General features: G+C 39.2%; 1 protein-coding gene across 1 annotated transcript in view; it reads left to right on the forward strand.

Annotated features, from left to right (window-relative positions):
• The first annotated feature begins 2,008 nt into the window (after positions 1-2,008).
• Positions 2,009-24,659, forward strand: part of FAM91A1 (family with sequence similarity 91 member A1) — a 40,713-nt gene continuing 18,062 nt past the window's right edge. Inside the window, exons 1-15 of the mRNA XM_065895263.1 lie at positions 2,009-2,080; positions 8,521-8,605; positions 9,608-9,759; positions 11,630-11,687; positions 12,391-12,458; positions 13,017-13,130; positions 14,365-14,455; positions 14,871-14,933; positions 18,983-19,089; positions 19,612-19,650; positions 20,180-20,292; positions 20,719-20,834; positions 21,688-21,797; positions 22,115-22,201; positions 24,244-24,376. Coding sequence (XP_065751335.1) covers positions 2,009-2,080; positions 8,521-8,605; positions 9,608-9,759; positions 11,630-11,687; positions 12,391-12,458; positions 13,017-13,130; positions 14,365-14,455; positions 14,871-14,933; positions 18,983-19,089; positions 19,612-19,650; positions 20,180-20,292; positions 20,719-20,834; positions 21,688-21,797; positions 22,115-22,201; positions 24,244-24,376 — 1,408 coding nt within the window. The remainder of the gene's footprint in view (positions 2,081-8,520; positions 8,606-9,607; positions 9,760-11,629; positions 11,688-12,390; positions 12,459-13,016; positions 13,131-14,364; positions 14,456-14,870; positions 14,934-18,982; positions 19,090-19,611; positions 19,651-20,179; positions 20,293-20,718; positions 20,835-21,687; positions 21,798-22,114; positions 22,202-24,243; positions 24,377-24,659) is intronic.

A 24,659-nucleotide genomic window follows, 5' to 3' on the forward strand; every position in this document is an offset into this window, starting at 1 on the left:
TGTCGAGGGTCTGTAGTCATAGGAGTCAAAGCATTTAGTTATGGGCTCTTATAGTTGGATAACACGAGTCCAATATATCTATGCAAGGGCAGCGTGGATCATATTTGTTTCAACCCATTAGAGATAATAAGGTCTCTGCCATGCGTCAGGCTGCTGCTGATCTGTGCACTAGGTGTCATAAAAAGTTCTAAGTATACATCTGTCAGGTGTGGAATAAAATATTTAAAACCATTGTTTTCTTTTTTAAATTTATTTATTTTCCTTGTTTTCTTGGCTGTGTCGGGTCGTATTTGCGGTACACGGGATCTTCGTCGAGGTGTGCGGGATCTTTTGTCGTGGCGCTCAGGCTTCTCTAGTTGTGGAGTGCGGCTTTATCTTTCTAGTTGTGGCACGAGGGCTCCAGGGTGCATGGGCTCTCTCGTTGAGGAGTGTGAGCTCAGCAGTCATGGTGCGGGGGCTTCGTTGCCCCGCAGCATGCGGGATCTTAGTTCCCCGGGACCAGGGATTGTCCCCTGCATTGGAAGGCGGATTCTTTACCGCTGGACCACCAGGGAAGGCCCTTAAAACAGTGGTTTAAAACTGAAACAGATACTGTGGTTGCTTGCCAGTAACAAGGGTCATGGGTTTGCTAAGCCAGTGTAACGAATTCTGGAAGAAAGTGTCCCCAAAGACCTTCTCACTAGAACTGAAATTAAGAGTGTCTTAATTTCTGCCTTTAAAAAGTGACTCCGGAGCCATCTGTAAGGAGCAGAGCAGTAACAGGCTGCATGCAAGAATCTTATCTCCTAGATTACTTCTGGACCTCCCCCACGTCAGCACCGGCTGTTTACCATTTCAACTCCCTGAATCCCTACATTTTAAGAATTTGGACCTTTGTGGGAATTCCCTGGCCGTCCAATGGTTAGGACTCTGCGCTTGCAGAGGGCCAGGGGGTTCAGTCTCTGGTGGGGGAACTAAGATCCCGCCAACCGGGCCGCAACAAAACAAGAATGTGGAGCTCTGAAGGAGAGCCCAACTGTTCCTCTTCCACAAGGTGTAGCAGCTATCAGGAGGGGATGAAGCATCGCTAGACCTTTGCTCCATTCCACTGGGGGGAAAGCGCTGACTTCACATTTCCTTCATGAGCCTGGACCCCTTCCACCTGGCCTTGGTTCGGGGTTGGCTCTTGAGAGCCCCCGGGACCTCACCGTTCTTGCCCTTTTTTTTTTTTGCGGTACGCAGGCCTCTCACTGCTGTGGCCTCTCCCGTTGCGGAGCACAGGTTCCGGACGCGCAGGCTCAGCGGCCATGGCTCACGGGCCTAGCCGTTCCGCGGCACGTGGGATCTTCCCGGACCAGGGCACGAACCCATGTCCCCTGCGTCGGCAGGCGGACTCTCAACCACTGCGCCACCAGGGAAGCCCTCTTGTCCGTTTTTAAGTCAACTATGGCCCCCTTCCCAAGTCGCTGCTTCTTGGCCGGCCCTCCCCCAGCGCCTGTAACCGCCCGTTCCAGGGCCACCCGGGCTCGCATTTGGGGGAAAGTGGGTCATCCAGCAATGGCAATAGAAACCCAATTAATTCATCCAGAGACGGACAGAAGGACACGGAGCGCTCGAGCAAGGCACGACTACCCGGGTCCCTGCCGGATCTACCTCGCTGCCCCGCCCCTCAGCTTGCAGGGGGCGGGCAGGAAGGCTGGTCCCGGGCTCCGCCCCCCGGCCTCGGTCCCCTGGCCTCGCGCCGGCGGGCGGAAGTGACGCACGCCCGAAGCCATTTCCGGCGGGCCGAAACTAGGAAGAAACTTGGAGCGGACGAGGCGTCCGACCCCCTGTCTCCTCTGCTCCCGTGCCCCGTGGCCCGGGCCGCACCGAGCTGTCGGGAGCCCAGGCCATGGGGCAGCCTGGGCCGTCCCTAGTGTGAGGCGTGGGGCCTCCCGCGGGCTCCTCGGACGGGCTACGGGCGGGCAGGCGGGAGGCGTCGTTCCAGCTGCGGTCCTGGCCGCCGCCGCCCTCCCGGGCTCCCGGCATCATGAACATAGACGTGGAGTTCCACATCCGGCACAACTACCCCTGGAGCAAGCTGCCGGCCAACGTGAGGCAGGTATGGAACCTGGGGCCGGGGTCCCGCCCCGCCGTCACCTGCTCGCCGAGCCCGCGGGGCCGAGGCTGGCGCCTCTGGGCTGGCTCCCGGCCTTCGCCCGCCCAGGGTCTTGAGATAACCTACCCGCAGCCCGCGGGTGAGGAAGGGACGGTCCTGGGGCCACAGGGGCAGGATGGGGCCGTTTCGAAATGGGATGGGATGGTGTCCAGTGGACTCGCTTGCCGCCTTCGCACGCAGACTCCCTTCAACCGGGCACTGCGCTAGGCACCTTCGAAACAAATTTAAAACACGGCTCTTGACCTCCAGAACTGCGGGATGGTGGGAAAGGGACGAGAAACAAATGAATCCGTTACAGGCTGATAGCAGCTCACACGAACCTGCATGATAGTATATGCGAGCGCGCAGAGGAGGGCGTCAGAAACCGTCCAGGGAGTGTCAGGACGTTGTGTAGGGGAGGCATTTAAATTGGGCCTTAAAGGACGAATAGGAGATAGATAAGAGGGATTCAAGATTTTCCAGCGAGAGGGAAAGTCATTTTAAGGAGCTTTGATGAGTGAAAGCGTGCTTTGAGAGTAGTGAGCGACCTCCTCCATCACCGGAATCCGGAGGTTTAGATGTATTGGTGTGTTTGGCAGTGGGGCTTGGTGAGTGCGTGGGGAGTGGTAGCGGTCAGGGCCGGATTTTAAAGGGCTTTCGGACTTTGTTTTGTTGGACTTCAGTCTGTCAACAAGATGAGTTTATTAGAGATGTTGCAACAAGAGAGCGACAGGAGGTTTTTGTCCGAGAGGTAGTTCTCAAATGCTTGAGTGTTATTTTTACTCAGTTGTTTTACAGCTATTTATTGAACACCTACTATGTGCTATGCCTTGTTTTAGGTGCGGGTTATTTGCAACAGTCAACACGGGAAAGCCCTGTCTTCGTGGAGCTTACGTTTTAGTAAAGAAAGACAGTTAACAAATAAATGAATAAATACATAATATGGTGGGCGGTGGTAAAGATTATGAAGAAGTGATATGTGCTGTATAGAAGGCACTTTTTCTCTCTGGTCATAGATGGACCTTCAAGTTCCCGCCATGTTGCTTGGTTGAGAGTTAAATTCTGTTTTCCATTGGTGCTGGACACTGGCATATTTGGAAAGTTTGGGTTGGTGGTGGTGATGGTATAAGGATTATTATACCATTCTCTCCCAGCTTGGGGTCTTAGTTCCAGGAAATGAATAATTTAAGGTTCTGGCAGTGCATTGTGTGGCAGAGAAAACACTTTCACTTCAAGGTACCAAAAATACAAGGAAGTGGAAAGATAAATTTAAGGAACTCAGAATTCTTGGGTGGCAGTGGCTGCCCATGTGACGTTAATCTTGAATGGGAGGAAGAAAGCTCTAAACCTGAAAGACTAAGTTTCTCTTGTTAAGCTGGAATGAGGGCTTTGATGGGCACTTTTTGTTTTTAGCGTTTTGTGGCATATGGCAAGACAGCTGGAAGAACCAACAATCCTTTGTTTCCATGTTTTCTCTACTCTTTGTTTCACAAAAATAAATGTAACATAATAGAAGAAAGATGGATGATTCAGTTATGTCCAACAGAAATAATTGATCTTAATTAGTATTGGGAAAAGGCTTTTTTTTGAATTTTATTTTATTTATTTTTTTATACAGCAGGTTCTTATCTATTTTGTACATATCGCAAAAACCTTTCCAAACCTTAGTCATGACTATTAAAAATAATCTCAGAACAGTGTTATACTTAAGCACAAGCATGACATTAAATTAAAACTTTTTTTGGTGAGATCACTTACAAGAATTGGTGTTTTAGCTTAGGATAAGCTTCCACTTGTAGAAGGTGTTGGAAAACCCATCTGTACAAATTACTTCATGGATTTTCTCTAGCCTTGCTCTTTTTCCCTAGGTCTACCTTGGATTAGGACATCAGCTTTCTGTCTGGTGTCTAGCACTCAGAAAAGTACCTTCCTATCCATTCTTCATACTATACTGTGCTGAGGTTTCTAAAATGCAAACCCAGTCCTATTTCTATTTGTCTCCATAGATTACATGTTGCTTCTTTTTGAATTGAGATATTAACTCCTCTAGAAAGGTTTTCCTGACCTATCTCTGGAGTAGTTGACCCTCAGGTGTGCTGCCCCAGCACTGTCTTTCTCACCCATAGCACTTACCCCACTATGTTGTATTTTCTGGTTACATTACTTGTTTTTGCTTTTGTATTTTGAGCACCTATCTCTTAGTTGGCTTTTAGTAAATACTTTTGCAGTGAATGAGTGATAGTATCAGTCTGAGATTTTTTTCTAGGAGCTAAAGCTTAGTCAGTTTAAAAGTGGGGAATAGTCCTTGTGTGGAAAGAATTTGGTTTTTGGTGTTAAAGGTACTAAGTACTTTGATAAGAGTTTCTGGTAAGTTTTGATGAGTTTAATTCGAAAGTGACTCATATTTCCCAGTTTTGAAAGCTGGTGGAAGGTGATCCAGATTTTTTTAAATGTATTTTTTAAAAAAATATTTGAAAAAATAGTTTTTATATAAATGAGATGAAAATTTTTTACATGGTGTGAGCTATACTAGACTTTCAGAAATACATTAAAAAGTTATGGATCAGGCCATTATTTCAGGATCTTTCTATGTAGTTTACCAGTATTCATTGTTCAAAACAATTCATAGTTGTTTTATTTGAAGGGAAATTTTATGATGAGGTTCCAAGGAGGGTTAATTAAAAAAAACTATTGTGTATTTTGGGGGAGGTGGTGCACATTGGGGTTTGTAGGAGCAAAAGCTCTAGAAAGAATTCTTTATGCTTTTAGCATTATCTGATCTACAGTGGGTGTTTTACAGCCGGTTTCTATGTCACTCCTTCTGTTTTAGTTACTTTTATCTGCAGCCCAGCTTCATTTGTCAGACCTGGTGGGAATTTCTACAGGGTCTGCACTGTCTCCCAGTAAAATGACCTTTCTTTCGTTGCCTCCTGTAGTGGCAGCAGTGTTTTAAAATGTGGATGGTGGGAAATTGGGGTGGGCGTGGAAGAGAAGCCAAAGAATCTTTGTTAACAAAGCAATTATATTTTATGTACAAGGGTAGTGAAGAATAAAGTCAGCTGTTAATGCAGTTTTTAGTTATTTGTGTGTCTGCACATGTATCGATCAGGACCAGTCATTACTTAATGACTAGCGCAAAGACTTAGATGTTTAGTAGATACTGTATTCTCTAATTAACTTATAAATAATGGGGACCTTATATTTTGTGTAAGTGGCTTGATTTACACTTTTTATCCTGGAGTTACTGGGAACAGAGTTTTAAAGGGAGAAAACGGTTGTAAGTAGAATAAATTAAGGGACTTATTTTGAAACAGAAGAGTAAATCCTCAAGTTTGGAAGTTGCTGAGATTTTAGCAAATTGTCTGCTGTGTGAGTGAGTGTGTGTGTTCTCTGTTCCTTGAGAAAGAGACTTTTATTTGGCAGTAGAGCTAGAGGAGATCCTTTAAAATTTTACAGAAAGCCTAATATTTTGAATCCCCTAAATATCTTCAATACTGGCCCTGGTTTTGGTGCTACATAAAAGATAGGAGAGCAGTATCTCTACAATGAACTTTACTCCTAACTTCTTGTAATGTTAAAATGGATGAAAATAATGTCAGCACATAACATTTCAGCAGTAGTGTGGCTTATGGTTCAACCTGTGATAAATCAATTAATCTAGATGCAGGAAGAAAGATTTTTAGTTTTCTCACGTTATGTCCCTTTTTTCTTAAAATGCTACCCACCAGTAGTTCCAGTTGTGTGCCAGTTTATTTAGATGTGAGTTTCATCTGTTTTGTGAAGATGGCCTTAAGTGAAAGTATGTGCATGGACATTTACCTTGGCTTTCAGAAACCTATGAGTGAGAAGTATAATAACTGAGTCCTCTGTTCCTTCTGTCATTAATCTCTTAAGATGTCTTATTTTATAGTGTGTTGGAAAGATCATAGCTAGTAATTAGAAGGGGGATAGCAGTCATATATTAAATTAAGTTTATGGTCTCACATTGAATATGTTAACTATAATCAGACAGACTTATTCTTGGCTTTCATGAGAACCCAATTTTGAACCTAAAACACTAAATTCACAGCTAGAAAGCATTTTGCTCACTAAAAAATATATCGGAAATTCTAAAATTGTCTTAAGTGTTTTCTGATGAGGCCGTAAGATGACGTTTTTAAGAAATAATCGTATTTAGAGGTATATTTTAAGTGTACATTCTCCAGGAATCTTAATTTTTAATAATCATAGCCCTCAACTGTAAGTAGTCATCAGATGGGGATCTGTCATTAGTGGCCATTCTTAAATTTAAATAAATGTAGGTGCAATAATCTATCCATCTACACAAATTGGAGATGGTCAAGAAGGAAATCTTTTGATGGCCATTCTGACCTGTGTGAGATGATATCTCATTGTAGTTTTGATTTGCAATTCTCTAATGATTAATGATGTTGAGCATTCTTTCATGTGCTTGTTGGCAATCTGTATATCTTCTTTGGAGAAATGTCTACTTAGGTCTTCTGTCCATTTTTGGATTGGGTTTGTTTTTTTGATATTGAGCTGCATGAGCTGCTTGTAAATTTTAGAGGTTAATCCTTTGTCTGTTGCTTCATTTGCAAATATTTTCTCCCATTCTGAGGGTTGTCTTTTCGTCCTGTTTATGGTTTCCTTTGCTGTGCAAAAGCTTTTAAGTTTCATTAGGTCCCATTTGTTTATTTTTGTTTTTATTTCCATTTCTCTAGAGGTGGGTCAAAAAGGATCTTGCTGTGATTTATGTCATAGAGTGTTCTGCCTATGTTTTCCTCTAAGAGTTTGATAGTATCTGGTCTTACATTTAGGTCTTTAATCCATTTTGAGTTTATTTTTGTGTATGGTGTTAGGGAGTGTTCTAATTTCATTCTTTTACATGTAGCTGTCCAGTTTTTCCAGCACCACTTACTGAAGAGGCTGTCTTTTCTCTACTGTATATTCTTGTCTCCTTTATCAAAGATAAGGTGACCATATGTGTGTGGGTTTATCTCTGGGCTTTCTATTCTGTTCCATTGATCTATATTTCTGTTTTTGTGGCAGTACCATACTGTCTTGATTACTATAGCTTTGTAGTATAGTCCAAAGTCAGGGAGCCTGATTCTTCCAGCTCCATTTTTCTTTCTCAAGATTGCTTTGCCTATACGGGGTCTTTTGTGTTTCCATACAAATTGTGAAATTTTTTGTTCTAGTTCTGTGAAAAATTCCAGTAGTAGTTTGATAGGGATTGCATCAAAAAATCTACAAACAATAAATGCTGGAGAGGGTGTGGAGAAAAGGGAACCCTCTTGCACTGTTGGTGGGAATGTAAATTGATACAGCCACTATGGAGAACAGTATGGAGGTTCCTTATAAAACTAAAAATAGAACTACCATATGACCCAGCAATCCCACTACTGGGCATATACCCTGAGAAAACCATAATTCAAAAAGAGTGATGTACCACAATGTTCATTGCAGCTCTATGTACAATAGCCAGGACGTGGAAGCAACCTAAGTGTCCATCAACAGATGAATGGATAAAGAAGATGTGGCACATATATACAATGGAATATTACTCAGCCATAAAAAGAAACGAAATTGAGTTATTTGTAGTGAGGTGGATGGACCTAGAGTCTGTCATACAGAGTGAAGTAAGTCAGAAAGGGAAAAACAAATACCGTATGCTAACACATATATATGGAATCTAAAAAAAAGGTCATGAAGAACCTAGGGGCAAGACGGGAATAAAGACACAGACCTACTAGAGAATGGACTTGAGGATACGGGGAGGGGGAAGGGTAAGCTGGGACAAAGTGAGAGAGTGGCATGGACATATATACACTACCAAATGTAAAATAGATAGCTAGTGGGAAGCAGCCGCATAGCACAGGGAGATCAGCTCGGTGCTTGGTGACCACTTAGAGGGGTGGGATGGGAAGGGTGGTAGGGAGGGAGGGAGGGAGACGCAAGAGGGAAGAGATATGGGGACATATGTATATGTATAACTGATTCACTTTGTTATAAAGCAGAAACTAACACACCATTGTAAAGCATTTATACTCCAGTAAAAATGTTTTAAAAAAACAAAAGAAGGAAATCTTTATTAGTAGAACTTAGTTTTTTGTTAACTTAAGTGAAGTTATGCTCTCAGACTGCTCTTCTATTTGATATTAAATACTTTAGATAATTTCAGTAAATCCTTTTAGAAAGGGAGACTGAAGATAAACACATTGAATTTTTGCTCTAATACCGTAGCAGGAAAGTTTGTATGATAAAATTTAAGAAAATCTTTACTCAATTCTGGAAATTAGAGATTCCAGGATAAAATTAGGGGGCATGGTATTGAAATTTTATGGGGTAAAGGTACTGTTGTTTAGTTTAGAAACTATTTTAAATCTATTTGAAATTTTTTTTAGAGTCTTGGAAATTCACAGAGAGAATATGAGAAGCAGGTTGTCCTGTACAGTATCCGCAATCAGTTACGATACAGAAATAACTTAGGTAAGTAGAGACATTTTTACATTGAGGTAGAAATGACTACTGCTGAATTACATTTTCATAAATCTGTCCTATCTTTTCATTATATATTTCATAGTACTGAAATTTTTCCATGTACAGCCTTTAATAAATTCTATAATGACCCATCACACCTAACAATAATTTGCATTAGCAAGTAGATTCTTCTTTCTAATTCCAATGAAAATTATATTTTAGAGTACTGTTTATAGATTCATTTTACCTATAGAATATTAATTTTGATTCAGTTGTCCTCTTTTTAGTTTAGTGAGAAAATATGCCAGAAAAGAAGTACGTTCCTTCTTAATGAATTTTGACTTTGAGTTTTGTTTTGGTCTCTATAAATTTTCCAAATAATACAACTTTAATGAAGACTCTTTCTATAATAATTGGAACAAATATTAAACATAATTGGCTCCATTTTTTTAAAAAAACTTTTAAAAAAATGTTTGCTGTTTATTTGTCAGATTACTTTGATTATTCTGTTGCCCTGCTAGTCTTCCCTCCCATTTGTTACTCTTATTTTAAGCATAGTATTTCAGAGATAGGTTTTCTGTGAAAACATATTCCATGGAAATCAGAGGTTTTTTTACATTTAAAACACAGAAACCAGCAAATAATTTTTAAAAATAGACTTGATTTCATAGAAAACTGCCATTCAGATTGGCTGTCTTGTAAAGTGTCATAGGGATTGGATGGATTATAGCTTATGTTTTTGGGGGGAGGCATTCCATGCTCACTTTCTTTGCTTTTTGATTTGTTAAGAATTATTTCTCTCCTTTTCTGTCCCATACATTTTACTTATATACTCTGAAGTCTGTTGCTTGTGGTGTAATTGTTTCTTTGTTCCAACTTAGATTGTTTTATTTTCTTCCAATTTACATACTTCTCTTTTTAATTAATATAGTTTGTAAAGTGTTTCTCCTTGCATTTATAATTATATTTAAGATCTGAAAAAAAACTGGAGAATTTCCCTTTCTTTCCCAGTTAAACATGTCAAGAAAGATGAACGCAAGTACTATGAGGAACTGTTAAAGTACAGTCGAGATCATCTCATGCTGTACCCTTACCATTTATCAGATATCATGGTAAAGGGCCTGAGGATAACACCATTTTTATATTATACTGGGATTATGGAGGTGAGTTTACAGTGTACGTGAATCTTCAGGGATGGGATGGGACTTCATGTCGGGGACAGTTTGTGAATGATGACCAGCACTCAGCCACGGTGGACATTGTTTCTGAGTTTATAGTATAAAAAAGACAGTTGCTTACAAGTTAACTGTTGTAGCCACACTTGTGCAAGTAGTTGTCCTTATCAGTGTTTTCTCGGCAGGAAAGTATCTGTCTTTATTCTGTGTTCTTGAAGACGTTGTTGACCCTTTGTGCTGTTGTAGCGTTAATCAGCCATTTATGTTAGCACAGTTTGTATAAAATTTATTGCTTTTAATACACTGTTAAGGTTGAAAATGTGGGTGACAGAATTGAACATTAAGCTCAGAGAAGCTTAATATATTTAGCTGTTTTCTAACTGTAGAAAGAATAAATGATGGTATAGACCCAACATTATATAATGCATGTTTCAGAAGAATAGAATTGTATTAGTAGTCCTGGTTGCTAATCTTTCTGTGATTACTAACTTTTAGATGTTAGCCTTTTTCCAAAGGCAGTTTTTAGGCCTGTGTTGAATAGCTTTAAATAGTAGTTATATACTGTTTTTTTGGTGTTTTTTTTTTTTTTTTTTTTTTTGCGGTACGCGGGCCTCTCACTGCTGTGGCCTCTCCCATTGTGGAGCACAGGCTCCGGACACGCAGGCTCAGTGGCCATGGCTCATGGGCCCAGCCGCTCTGCGGCATGTGGGATCCCCCTGGACCAGGGCACGAACCCGTGTCCCCTGCATCGGCAGGCAGACTCTCAACCACTGCGCCACCAGGGAAGCCCCTATATACTGTTTTTAAGTGAGTTTTATGTAAAGCTTGGCAGTATTTATCTAGTATTCATTTGCTGTTAATTCTATTTGAGTGCTACTGTTCTGGGCTCACCAGCCACTTGAAGAGCAGAGGGCAGCCTAGAACTGAAGGAGTTGGGCGCCTGCAGTAGCAGTGAGGTTAGCTCCCTTTAGGACATGGCTGCCTTCACAGGAGCTTCCTTTGCCTGTCTCCTTAAGCCCCTTCTTCACAGGCACTTCTATAGTCCCATGTCTCCTGTGTCCCTGTTTTGGAGGAAATACAAAGTAAAGCTTGAGGCCTGGCCGCCCAGGTTTCTGTCAGTCCCTTTCCCTAGAACCAGGGTAGCGTAATGAAGGTGGCAGCTAAGCAGTGTGTAGAATAGTTTTGTTGCTGTCTCTCTGATTATTTTTCTGGTGTTATCCACAGGTTTGGGGGAGATAATAGAGTGAGGTTTTGTCCCATTTACCAGCTTTCAGTGCATCCATGTGCTTGCTGTTCTCTGGTATCTGTTTTTATACCATTGGGTATAACTCCTGGGCTAAAAATGGGTCTTATCCCCACAGTAAACAGCTGGTTTATTACTGGAGAAACAGATGAGGGTTGCAAGAAGCTGGATACTGAGTTTGACTCTGTTGCTGATGGGGATTTGGAGGAGCAGAGGCTGCTGAGCGGTTAAGGTCTTTGTTGGCAGTGCTTGTCTTGGATGCTTGTTAATGGAGCTATGACACACTGTTGGGCCTTCTCTCGGGATTCTCTCTAATCCTAGGGTAGGAGTCTAGGATCAGGTATGAAGTGTGGAGAGCCTGGAACCCCGAACTCTGAGAGAGGTATTCCTTGCATAGCTTCCACAGGGCAGAGGTTCTGGGCAACTGTCTGGGCTTCATAGTGTGCTGTGAGGAACCCAGACCTGAAAGCCTGACCTTCAGTTGCTAGGTTGGGACCTCGTGGTACATGCTACACTGTCACATGCATGCTCTAGGTTGCCAGGCTCTGATCTCAGTGCTTCCTGTGGCAAGGACATTTTGTGTTTTAACATTTACGTTTTTTTTCTTTTTAAAAGGACATTATGAACAGTGAGAAAAGTTATGATTCATTGCCCAATTTCACTGCTGCTGACTGTAAGTATTTAATTATGCTGAAGAACGAGGCAGTGTTTAGAGTGTCTTTGTGCATGCGTGCTCTTGCCTTTCATTATTGTGCTTTTAACCTGGAAGACTTGAAAGATGAGAACAGCAAGCAACATTATTGATAGGAATTTTATCAGATGATACAAGTCAAGTGTAAGATTTAGTCTAAATGTCTAAGAGAGGAATATTTTGGAGTGGTAGAATCAGAAAAATGGGACTAGTCTCTGTTTCTAGAGAACGAAGTTCTGTTACTTGGGCTGTGGTGTATACCAAATGAGGAAAGAAAATTTGTGCACAATATTTTTGCAGCATGATATATGGTTGTTACTAACATAATTGGCTGGTGTTTTATTATGCTTATTTTAATGAAGTGTGTATTTGAAATGTGACATAGTTCTGTTGTGTTAAGAAGAAACTTTTGCTGAGAAGTACATTTTGACTTCCTGGAATTGGGAGGACTTCTGCTTTTTAAAAATTTTCTCAGTTAGCATTGTCAAAGTGTCAGCTTGAATTCACCTCTCCCAGTTGCTTGTCTTTTATATTTTGTTTGAAGAATTCTTTTTAATTTGATATTGATCATCTGTCAGTAATCAAAAGAGGAATGAAAGTCAAAGGTTTTTTCCTAGTAGGTTGTGAGTGTACTGACATTTCAAGATGTATTAAATGATTTTAAAGGAAAGGCTTTTTCTTTTAGGTCTAAGGCTTCTTGGCATAGGGAGGAACCAGTACATTGATCTGATGAATCAGTGTAGATCATCAAAAGTAAGTTAGTTGCTTCCCTTCCCTTAAATTTCTTGTCCTCCTTATCACACAATCTGATTAAATTTTTAAGTAGTAGAAATAATGAATTATGATTTCTTTCATCAAATAAAATATGCTTAATACAGAAACAACTCATCAGTATCTCTAGGTTATAGCTTAAGTGATTATTGAATTAAAAATATCTAAGGCATAAGACATTTCATTTATTTTTAAAAATTAACTTTGCTCTGCTGGTCTTTTCACCTGCTCATTCCACTCCCAGGGTTCACTTCATGGGTGAAATCAGTACACAAATGCATTTTCACCTGGGTTTCCTTTGAATTTCTGGATTTAGATCCAGATTTAATGATAGTGTTTTGAAGTAATTTACTTTGAAATAATTTAAGAATGACTTTCTCCATTCAGTATATCTAGAATACTTTAGATTTTAAAACATGAGAATTTTAAAAGATATTTATTTAGTCTGTTGGAAACTGTCTTGTTATACTGTTATCAATAAAAAAAGAAAGTGGTAATTTTAGATAGATTGCAAATGCTCTGATGTTTGTACCATTGCAGAAATTTTTCAGACGGAAAACGGCCCGTGATCTTCTACCAGTAAAGCCGGTGGAAATTGCCATAGAGGCATGGTGGGTGGTGCAGGCTGCATATATCACAGAAGATGACATAAAGGTAGATAACTTTAAAAGTTAAACATAGGATTTTTATTTTAAAAATTATAATTTTTAACTATAGTTACATAACTTTTTTACGAAAAGTAACACTAGTTGGTTTTCCTGAAGGAAATTAAATTCAAAATTGTAAATGATCTTAGTAGGCTAGAATATTGGAAGTTTTCGAAAATACTCTTTAGTCATCAGGGAGACTTGACTTGGTTCATGTACAGTCATCTGGGGATTTTACTTACATGTTTCATGTAAAGTGGCGTGATGCCACAGCTACCAGCAATAGTATTGCCAACGGTTTTTGAGGACTTGCTGTGTGCTTAGTGTGCCAGGCACTATTCCAGCTGCTTTTTATATTGTCTCATTTGAGTCTCATCACAACCCCAGAGCTGTGTATTATTTGTAGCCTCTTTCACATGTGAGGAAAGTGAGCGCAGAGAAATGAAGTAATGGCTCCAGTCACAGTTCTAGTAAAGGTCTGGGATTATAACCCAGGCAGTTTGCTGTGCTCTTAATCACTGTGCTGAACCGCTGTACTGAAGTGGTAAGTGCTTGTTAGGGAGTAGTGTCAAGATCAAGGGAAATACTGTTCCCAGGGGTCAGACCACATTTGCTATAAGCTTTATACATTTTAGAAGGGATGTTGATTTAGGGGAAAAAGGTGGAATAGCAGACGATGTGCCTAGAGACCAGTCATATCCCTGTGGCTGAAGGAATTAAGTGAGCGTGTGGATTTTTTTTTAGTTGGCATTTTGTTTTACTTCCGAGGACAGAATAAACCCAGTGAGTGCAAGGCTTAGAAATTCTGCTTCAGTGCATTTACTTCCGAGCAGAGATGTCAGACTGTGTCATAAGATGGTGATCTTGTCAGTGATAATAATCCTGTGGCATGTGAATGAACTTCTGGTTTGAGAGATCCAGAATCAGCAAATGGATCAGATTCCAGTGCAAAGAAGATGAGTCAGTATTACTACTTATTAGTGAGCACATTACTTACCCGCAAGTATTGGCACTTAAAATTGCTTTGTGGTATGAGTTCTGTTGGTAGCATATTTTGGCACCTTAATTGACGGTTGTGTGTGGCTTTTTTTGTTTGAATTCTAGAGTAAAAAATGAAAAAAATATGTAGTTCATTCAACTAATGACTTATAATCATTGGTTTAAACATGAATAGATTTCAGGAAACTTACCAGTTAGTTAATTTGGACAGGACCTAATTGAAAATATTTTGCTTTTCCTAGATATGCACTTTGCCCGAGAAATGCGCTATTGATAAGATCATTGATGCAGGCCCTCAGCTCTCTGGATCACTAGATTACAATGTAGTACATAGTAAGTGGTTAGTAGAAATGGTCTTTCGTCAACATAAAAAATTATTTTAAGCCATCAGCAATTTATAGCAATTATTTATCAATTAGGTAAGAACAGTAATATTTCCTAAGGAATGTTATTGTTTGAAACGTGACCTTAGTCCATTGTTTTCCAGTGTGGCTATAATTAGTCACATAGATTAGAAATTTATACAAATGAATCATAAGAAAAACTTTGCAGTTCTGAGCATTTGAGGGAAACCAAGATTTGAAAGCTTTGATGTAATTTTTTTTTCTTCTATCTTTCTTTTTTCCTTTTCATATACCATTAAGTTGTAAGAATCTTTACAGAAAATCAGGAATAAAGTTTTTATTTTATTTTTTTAAATTACAGTGTTTACTGGTTCATCTAAAACAAGATACTTTTGCTTCTGTAGGTTTATATAACAAAGGATTTATTTATCTGGATGTACCAATATCTGATGACAGTTGTATAGCAGGTAAATATGTGCTAATATTTCTCATTGTTTTTTGAATGGCTACTAGGTGCTGGGCACTGTGTGTCACCCTGTTAAGTTAGACACATATCATTCTGGGATCTTTGATGTTAGAATTTTTCAAAGAAAAACATTACTTCCTCATTACGTTGCAACTCACTGAGGTGGTTTTAGTTGAATTCCTTTCATTTTTATCTTCTGTTCATGGAAGCACTGTATTAAAATAGCAGAAATCTGAGGTAAATTTCTCACAATCCTAAATCAAACCAGTGTTTTTATGCATTTATGTCACCTTTTAAACCTTGTTCAGTGCATAAGTTTCTACATATATTCAGTAATATCATACAATTATATGTTCTTCATTTTACATTATTTATTTATTTGTTTGTTTATTTATGGCTGCGTTGGGTCTTCGTTTCTGCGCGTGGACTTTCTCTAGTTGCGGCGAGCAGGGGCTACTCGTGGTTGCGGAGTGTGGGCTTCTCATTGTGGTGGCTTCTCTTTGTTGTGGAGCATGGGCTCTAGGCACGCAGGCTTCAGTAGTTGTAGCACACGGGCTCAGTAGTTGTGGCTCACGGGCTCTAGAGCACAGGCTCAGTAGTTGTGGCGCATGGACTTAGTTGCTCTGCAACATGTGGGATCTTCCCGGACCAGGGCTTGAACCCGTGTCCCCTGCATTGGCAGGTGGATTCTTAACCACTGAACCACCAGGGAAGTCCTTGTTCTTCATTTTTACCTGACATATCTGTGTCTTATATTTTCATGTCACTACCATCTTTTTTATCTTTATCTCTTCCTCCTCACCCACCTCCCCAAGTTAAATCAATATTAAGACCCTTGTATATTTCATCTTGTATATTTCATCTTGTATATTTCATCTCACACCTGTCAGGATGGCCATCATCAAAAAATCTAGAAACAATAAATGCTGGAGAGGGTGTGGAGAAAAGGGAACACTCTTGCACTGCTGGTGGGAATGTGAATTGGTACAGCCACTATGGAGAACAGTATGGAGGTTCCTTAAAAAACTACAAATAGAATTACCATATGACCCAGCAATCCCACTACTGGGCATATACCCTGAGAAAACCAAAATTCAAAAAGAGTCATGTACCAAAATGTTCATTGCAGCTCTATTTACAATAGCCCGGAGATGGAAACAACCTAAGTGCCCATCATCAGATGAATGGATAAAGAAGATGTGGCACATATATACAATGGAATATTACTCAGCCTTAAAAAGAAACGAAATTGAGCTATTTGTAATGAGATGGATAGACCTAGAGTCTGTCATACAGAGTGAAGTAAGTCAGAAAGAAAAAGACAAATACCATATGCTAACACATATATATGGAATTTAAAAAAAAAATGTCATGAAGAACCTAGGGGTAAGACAGGAATAAAGACGCAGACCTGCTGGAGAACGGACTTGAAGATATGGGGAGGGGGAAGGGTGAGCTTTGACAGGGCGAGAGAGAGTCATGGTCATATACACACTAACAAACGTAGTAAGGTAGATAGCTAGTGGGAAGCAGCCACATGGCACAGGGATATTAAGCTCGGTGCTTTGTGACAGCCTGGAGGGGTGGGATAGGGAGAGTGCGAGGGAGGGAGACGCAAGAGGGAAGACATATGGGAACACATGTATATGTATAACACTTTGTTATAAAGCAGAAACTAACACACCATTGTAAAACAATTATACCCCAATAAAGATGTTTAAAAAAAAAAAAGACCTTTGTATATTTCAATTTAGTAAACCATTTCCCTATTGCTGGTTGTTTAGATCATTTCCTTTTTTAAATATTTTATTCTTTTTTATTTTATTTATTTACTTTCTGCCTCAGTGGTGATGTGGTTAACATTCTTGGACACATCCTTGGCTTTTTTTTCCTCTAGATTAGATTTCTTAGCAATTTATAGAAGCACTTGTTATCTTAAGGTTATGTATTATAAGTGTGTTTTCCATCATATCTTTTAGGTATTATTCTTGTTTGTGATATCTTTTACCATTCTAAGATATTGTGTAATCAAATATGAAGTGTCACAAAACCCCAGGGACCTTACTGTTAACAATGAGTGTTGGGGGCTTTTCACAGCACTACTCCCTCATATCAGGTTATCATAGTCTAGTGTGTCCTGACCTCTATTTTTTATTTGTGTTACCATGTGTTTATGGCCAGGCCTTCCTTGTCTTTTTTTTTCTATAACTTTTTTTTGCTATTTCCAGGTATTTTTCTTTATTTTTATTAATGTATTTTTTGAGTAGGCAGTAATTATGATTATAAAATACTAAATTTACAGAAGAGTATAAAAAGTCTGATTCCCATGCCTGCCCCTAACCAGTCAGTTCCTTTCTCAGCCGCCACTAAGTTTCCTGTATATTCTTCCAAAAACATACTATGCACATAGGCATATATGTATATATCCTTTTTTGTGTGGTTTTATTCTTACGCAGGTGGTGTATCCAGCTCATACTTTGCTTTTTTAATTATATATTGATACTATTCCATATCTCTTTATGTAGAGTTGCCTCATTCTTTTTGCCTAGATGTAAATTGTGTATTTCTAACCTTTTAGTGCCTTGTTTTTTTTTTTGTGCGGTACGCGAGCCTCTCACTGTTGTGGCCTCTCCCGTTGCGGAGCACAGCCTCCGGACGCGCAGGCTCAGCGGCCATGGCTCACGGGCCCAGCCGCTCCGCGGCCTGTGGGATCTTCCCGGACCGGGGCACGAACCCGTGTCCCCTGCATCGGCAGGCGGACTCTCAACCACTGCGCCACCAGGGAAGCCCAGTGCCTTGTTTCTTCATCTCTAAGATAGGGTATAGTTTTGAACAACTCTTAACATTAAGAGGATTAAGTGAAATTGTATATATAAAGTAGCTAGTAGTATAGTCTGGCACTTAGTAAGCATTCAGTAAACGTTTACACTTCGTATTCACACAGCTGAGAGTGTAGGAAAAGAATTATATTAAAAAATGGGATTACTAAAATATTTCTAAAAAGAAACCTTTGATCCTTAACAGTCCTTGGATGATTGGAAATATGGGTAGCACTAAATCAAAAAATGACATGAGCCAGAGCTGTAAAGTAGATAGCCTATCCTCATGTATACATTGTGGTTCTTCACAGTGCCTTCATTTTGACCACTTGAATTTTGTCTTATATCTCTCTGTTGGGAATAATTTAGGTTTTGGGTGAAGTTAGGTGGTGTTAGGGTTAGAGGACACAGGAACACCCAAATCCTGCTATGGCCTAGGCACACGCCTTCTTCCCACGATGTTTTCAGGGGAAGTGTGCCCACAGGGGAGAATGGCAAAGGAAAGCATAGTGCCTCTTTATTGTTGGCCAGGCAGAGCATTCTAGTAAAGTGGGTTAGAGCATCTGGACCAAAGAGATGGAGAGAAGTGAGTATGAATAAACAGGTGGGGAGCATCGATCGGGCAGCCTCTTGTGCAGAAGGTCTTGACCCTCTTCCCATCGAGGAGGTTACAGAATAGAAAGCCCCAAAGAGCAAATTATACCAGTGATAAATGTGGCAGTCACGCAGATGAATTTCCCCTTTTCTCAGGATGGAGCAGGGATGATGTGGAGGGCAGAGAGCCAATACCTTCTGTCCACCTGGTTTTGGGTAGCATGGTGACTTGCAGTTCTTGCTTCTCTGCTTTAGACCAGCCACCTGCTGCCCTAGACGCATCAGAAACACACCCTTGGCAGGCCTCCCCATTCTGGAGCAGCACCGGCGCCCCTGCCATTCTACCAAATCCATGCCTCTAGCACTTCTCTGCCTCAGTAATGCTGAGAGGTCCATGGGGATGAAATTACTCTTTGTAGGATTTATGCTCTGCCATAAGAGTCCACTCTGTGTAGACAGCGTTGCATATGACCTTACTTTGGGAGTTTTAGGAAAACTTGCTATGGAGTTGGTAAAATGAATCAAAAGCTGAATTCAGTCCCTAAGTTGGAGGTCTCTTTTCAATTAGATGTTTGAATTAAACTTTCTTGTTTTATAAAATTATGTCACTGAGAAAAGTCTATTTTGTTTATTTTAGTTCCTCCTCTTGAAGGTTTTGTAATGAATCGAGTGCAAGGTGATTATTTTGAAACTCTACTCTATAAGATATTTGTTTCAATAGATGAGCATACTAATGTTGCAGAGGTAAGTATGATAGCATCTTATGAAAAAACTTAACCTCAAGATTATAAAATAAGTTTGTGTAAAGTAGATAAAATTATTTAATGATATAATTAAAATATTTTCAAAGTCCACCCATGGTTAGATCTTGGACCATTAATATACTTAAGTTCACTATTCTTAAGTTACTTCCTGCATATGTATATTAAAATTTTTTTAGTTAATAGCTTATGAATGGGTTAAATAACTTTATATGACTTTATAATAAAAGCATTGTAGACAGTTGACTGATCTGGAAATTTTTTTTTATTTTGAATGAGACGAAATTAAAGGCTAAGTAATTCAGTTGTTATGGTCACTGCCTGGATTTGTACTCCTCTAAGTGTCTTAGAGATATGGAACGAAAAAATTCTGATTACAAAATTTATTCAGACTCAGTTATTAATAATTTAAATTTTTCTGATTATGGTCAAATTGTCTATTACAACTGTGTAATATGCTTATGATTCTTAGAATGTAAAATATTTAAAAAATTTTATTTTCCAGCTTGCAAATGTTCTTGAGATAGACCTATCCCTGGTTAAGGTATGTAATTTTTATACTCTCTTCACTTGTGATAGGAATACTGAATGGATTATAGATTTTTGTCTTGATACTGAGAAACGGAAGCAGTGAGATTCTTATTAGCTGTCAGAGGAAGTGTGCACAGTCGGGGTGCTTACAAAGATAGAGAAGAGCAAAATAAGAACCCTGAACCAGTATTCCATCCCAGGGAGTGAAAGCTGTACTCACACGTCTGTGCCCACAAGAAAGCAGCCTGACCAGTGTCTTGTAGTGAAGTCACAGTATCTTGTAATGAAGTCAGATAAGCAACAACTTCCGCTTCTTTGGGGGTGGATCTAGGGAGGACCAGGCCAGACAGTTGGGAGCATTCCCTCTCCTACATATGTGAAGACTTTAGGGGAAGACTAGGCCTACTGAAAATTTTTTCTTCTAGTTACGGGATGAAAATGTTTGAGGCTCACTGTAAGCATAGTCCGTAATAGTTTTTTCTCTACAAACATTCTGAAGTCTAGTTTATTTCAGATGTTCATTTCCTTTATATTCCTTTCAGAATGCTGTGTCAATGTACTGCCGATTGGGGTTTGCCCATAAGAAGGGACAAGTAATAAATTTGGATCAACTTCATTCATCGTGGAAGAATGTTCCATCCGTAAACAGATTAAAGTAACTCATTTATTTAGTAGGAGATTTTCTTTTTGAAAAAAGCATTGCTTTACATACAAAAATTTTACTTATTCAACCTGTCAAGTGAGGTGAACCATATATATATTAGTGGTGGTTAATCTTGTGTGTGTGGTATTCTTTTTTAGAATTTGATGAAAACTAAAATGCTTTCCCCAGAGAAAAGCTCATACAATATTTTACATATAATTTTTAAACATTCTCAAATTTCCTGAAGCCTATCCATGGGTTTAGTTAAGAACCTTTTCTGTGTGTGCAGAGTATTTTGGGACTGTGTCTCAATTTGGGGCTTGAATGTAAGAGTGGATTTAGGTGGATGTTCATAATTTAAGTACTGACTTCAGTAGCTGTTTTTATATATGATCATTTATATGATTTTTAAAAAGTGAATGTATTCTTCATTAATAGGAGTACTTTAGATCCACAAAAGATGCTCCTATCATGGGATGGCGGGGAAAGTAGGAGTCCTGTACAAGAAGCTTCATCGGCTACTGACACTGATACAAATAGTCAAGAAGATCCAGGTTAGCAGTAACTCAGTTTGAGTCTGTCTGTAGATAAGCCATGCGTCTGCACATACACTCATAAACTCTCCAGGCTTACAATTATTTTGTGGTTTGTTCTGGATTTCAGTCATTCAAAAGTAGTCTTTTGAGTACTTACCCATACGTTGGACCTTGTGGTAGATCTTAGGGGTATAAAATTGACAAGAATATGGTAGTTTCCTTCCAAAAACTAAGTCTGGAGAGTATAACCATAAAAACCACCACAGTGTGAGAAGCATTATGGTGCTTGTGGAGCACAAAGAGGAAGAGCCCTCTTTCTGCCTAGAGAGGTTTAGGAGCCTTCATGGAGAAGATGATTTTTGGATTGAGAATGAATAAGAGCGTGCCAGCTGGCGAGTGCAGGAAGGCCATTGCTTGGGCTAAGCACAGAGGGAGGCAAAGCATAGTGGACAAGCGGGCTGCACGCTGCACATGGTTTTGTGTTGGGAGGGGAGAGGGGCACACAACATGGGCTTCTGCTCCTACCCTAAGTAGCTCTGTTACCTGAGCCAGGTGACTTGTCTGTAGAGGTTAGGCTAGATAGTCTTACTGATCTGACAGTGATCAAGTCTTGGTTTATTACTGGTTTTCAAAATATTTACTACAAAAGTGAGTGCCTTTAAAAAAAATTTTTTTTTTGAACTTTAACTTTTTTTATCTCTGTTGGAGATAGGTAGGATTGGGACCTCTTGTGACTACAGTGTTGCCTATATTATGTACTTTCTGATTATTAAATGAAGCTGAAATGAAATACTTTCTCATTCCAAATGATAAGCAAAGAACAGTTTTCACTTACTTGATTTTTAAACTATGATTTTTTCCCCCCCAACAGACACAGCCAGTATAAGCAGTTTGAGTTTGTCTACAGGATATACAAAGCGTATTGCATTCCTGTTTGACTCAACTCTTACTGCCTTTTTAATGATGGGAAACCTTTCACCAGTAAGTCAGATTCTTGTTTAAATACAAAAATATTTAAAATAAAGATTAGATGTAAAATAATTCAGTGCTTTTATATCTTTTTTTAAGTACTAGATTTTTTCCGGAAAAATGCAGCTGCCTTTGTCTTATATTCCTTAGAGGAATGTCGGAACTTTTTAGTGAGGGCTACTTTTGTTATTAGAAAAATCAGCTCCTCACCCACCCTTAAGTTTAAATGTATTGGAAAGCGTAATATAAATCTAAGGGAAAACTACAACTTATTAATAATAGGCTCAAATAAGGTACATTTTAGTTTTGTTTTTGTTTCTTTATTGCAGAACTTGAAAAGCCATGCAGTCACAATGTTCGAAGTTGGCAAACTCTCAGATGAGTCTCTGGACAGCTTTCTTATAGAACTAGAAAAGGTAAATCTAGATAGCTTATTATGGGATGTCAAGGCATTTGGAATCTTCTCTTGCTTGATAAAACATCAGTTATTGATTATGTAGATTTTTCGTATGTTCTTGTTCACTGCTACCTCATTCGCACTGTAATACCGTGGCAGGCATTTAGGCTTAAACATATTGAGCGGATGAATGAATTTTGTGATTTAAAAACAGTGATTTGTCTACCTCATCTAAGCTGTTAGCATAATTTGATATAATGAAGAAATCTTAAGTCTATGTGTAATTTTTTAAATTACACTTTTCTAAGGTAGCCTTTAACTTTTTTTTTCAGTATGACTCTAAGATCTACTCTTAAGCAATTTTATTTGAAGTTTTTGTTCCACTTATCTTAAATCTGGAACAGTGTCTGTCCCTGGGTATCGTGTTTATGTCCACTCTCACTACCGCTTTTAGCATCTTGAAGACTTCAGCCATATTTGTTCTTAACTGTCTTTTTCCTCATGAATACAACCTAGTTTTCCTTAGCTCTAAATCTTGATTGCCCTTTTGGTGTTTTTCATTCCCTGGATATTTTATTCTGCCCTCTGCACTTGTTTATGCAAGCAGTTTGTGTGCCTAATCTATTCTTTGACTAATAATTTTGGTAACTTTTGTGCTTTAGTGATGAACTCATGTATGTTTAGAGAATTTTTTATGATTTTATACTTCCTTTACATCTCAGAAAAAAGACTTACCATAACATTTTTTTCCACTCCCCCTTCTCCATAGGATTTTTACTTTTTTAGTGCCTGAGATAATCCTTGTTATTAATTTGTCTCTTTAACTTTTATCTTTATATTTTTATTATTTCCTCAATACTTTTAATATCTTGTTTAACCCTATATCTTATTGTGTATCATCTTTTGCCAGTAAATTTTTTATATTTAGCACATTTTAACGTGTTTTCCTGATTTTTATTTTTCTCACCTCAACTAGTGTTTTATCATGTATAGCAAATTGGAAGATCCATTTTACACTTTATATATCTGTATTCTTTTTTACCACATAGTCATTCTTGGGAAAGCCCTTTAGTCTGAAGTTTAGTTTAGTTTTTTGTTTGTTTGTTTTTGCGGTACGCAGGCCTCTCACTGTTGTGGCCTCTCCCGTTGTGGAGCACAGGCTCCGGATGCGCAGGCTCAGCGGCCATGGCTCACGGGCCCAGCCGCTCCGCGGCATGTGGGATCATCCCGGACCGGGGCACGAACCTGTGTCCCCTACATCAGCAGGCGGACTCTCAACCACTGCGCCACCAGGGAAGCCCTGAAGTTTAGTTTTTAAAAATAGTTTCTTAGCTATTTTTTAAGCTTCATCTTGATTAATCAGTTGATCTTATTAATTTCATGCAAGTCTAATTTCGTTATTTCCCCCTGTAGACCTTTCCTTCTGTTTTTTGTGTTGTTTCTGGAATGTGTATGTTTTTACATATTAAACAGGTGACTGACTCAGTGTCAGAAGAGCACACATGTAAACCCAGTGAAGGCAGGAGTTTTGTCCACCACTCTCTCCTTACATCCTAGAGAGGTCATAGCACATAATAGGGACTCAGTGAATCCTTGTTGAGTGATTTTAAGCTGTATGTTCAGCAATGTTGAACAGCTATGTTGAATCACGTATGCCATTGTTCCTTGCAAAGTTGTGAACAGGGTGATAAGATAGTGGCATAATTGGTGACCATGGATTAGAGTACTTTTCTGGATGAAACAGAATATATAGATCTTGGAGTTTTTAAAGCACCTTATTTGAATCATATATGGAACATACAACGTATAATGGTACAATTCAGCATTACTTCGTTGCTGAAGTTGTTGGTTTTACTTGCTGGGGTAATTTCTGTCATCTTCAAAGGTATAGTCACATGGAAGCCCAACCACGATTGGGGTTAACATTTGTTTCAAAATCGCCTGGGCAAATTTTTGATTTATTGATTTTAAATATCTTAATATCTCTACTGTATGGTTATATACTAGAATGAATGGCATGAGAGTGGTTTTTGTTGCAAAATTTGTTTTCTCTTGGTTTAGGTTCAGAGCACTGGTGAAGGAGAAGCACAGAGATACTTTGATCATGCACTCACTCTGAGAAACACAATATTGTTTCTGCGTCATAATAAAGATCTAGTTGCACAAACTGCACTGCCAGACCAACCCAATTATGGTATGATAAAAATACTTGATTTTGAAGACATGATCCTGTGGAACTTCTTTCTAAGAAATTAAACAGGTCATGCTCACTTATTTAATCATCACTTATTTAAAACATTTTGTGTAGATAGCACATTGAATTTATAACTGTTGGCTTGTTCTGTGAATTTCTTTACTCGTCAGCTGTTCCTTACCTTGTTTTACTGTTTCTCCTCTTATGTGCCACTGACTTTTGTAGTATCTAAATTTGTTTAGTTACCTACAAAAAGAGTTGGAGTGTTAATTTGTTTAAGTAG

This window comes from Phocoena phocoena, chromosome 17, assembly GCF_963924675.1.
Source record: "Phocoena phocoena chromosome 17, mPhoPho1.1, whole genome shotgun sequence".
NCBI lineage: Eukaryota > Metazoa > Chordata > Mammalia > Artiodactyla > Phocoenidae > Phocoena > Phocoena phocoena.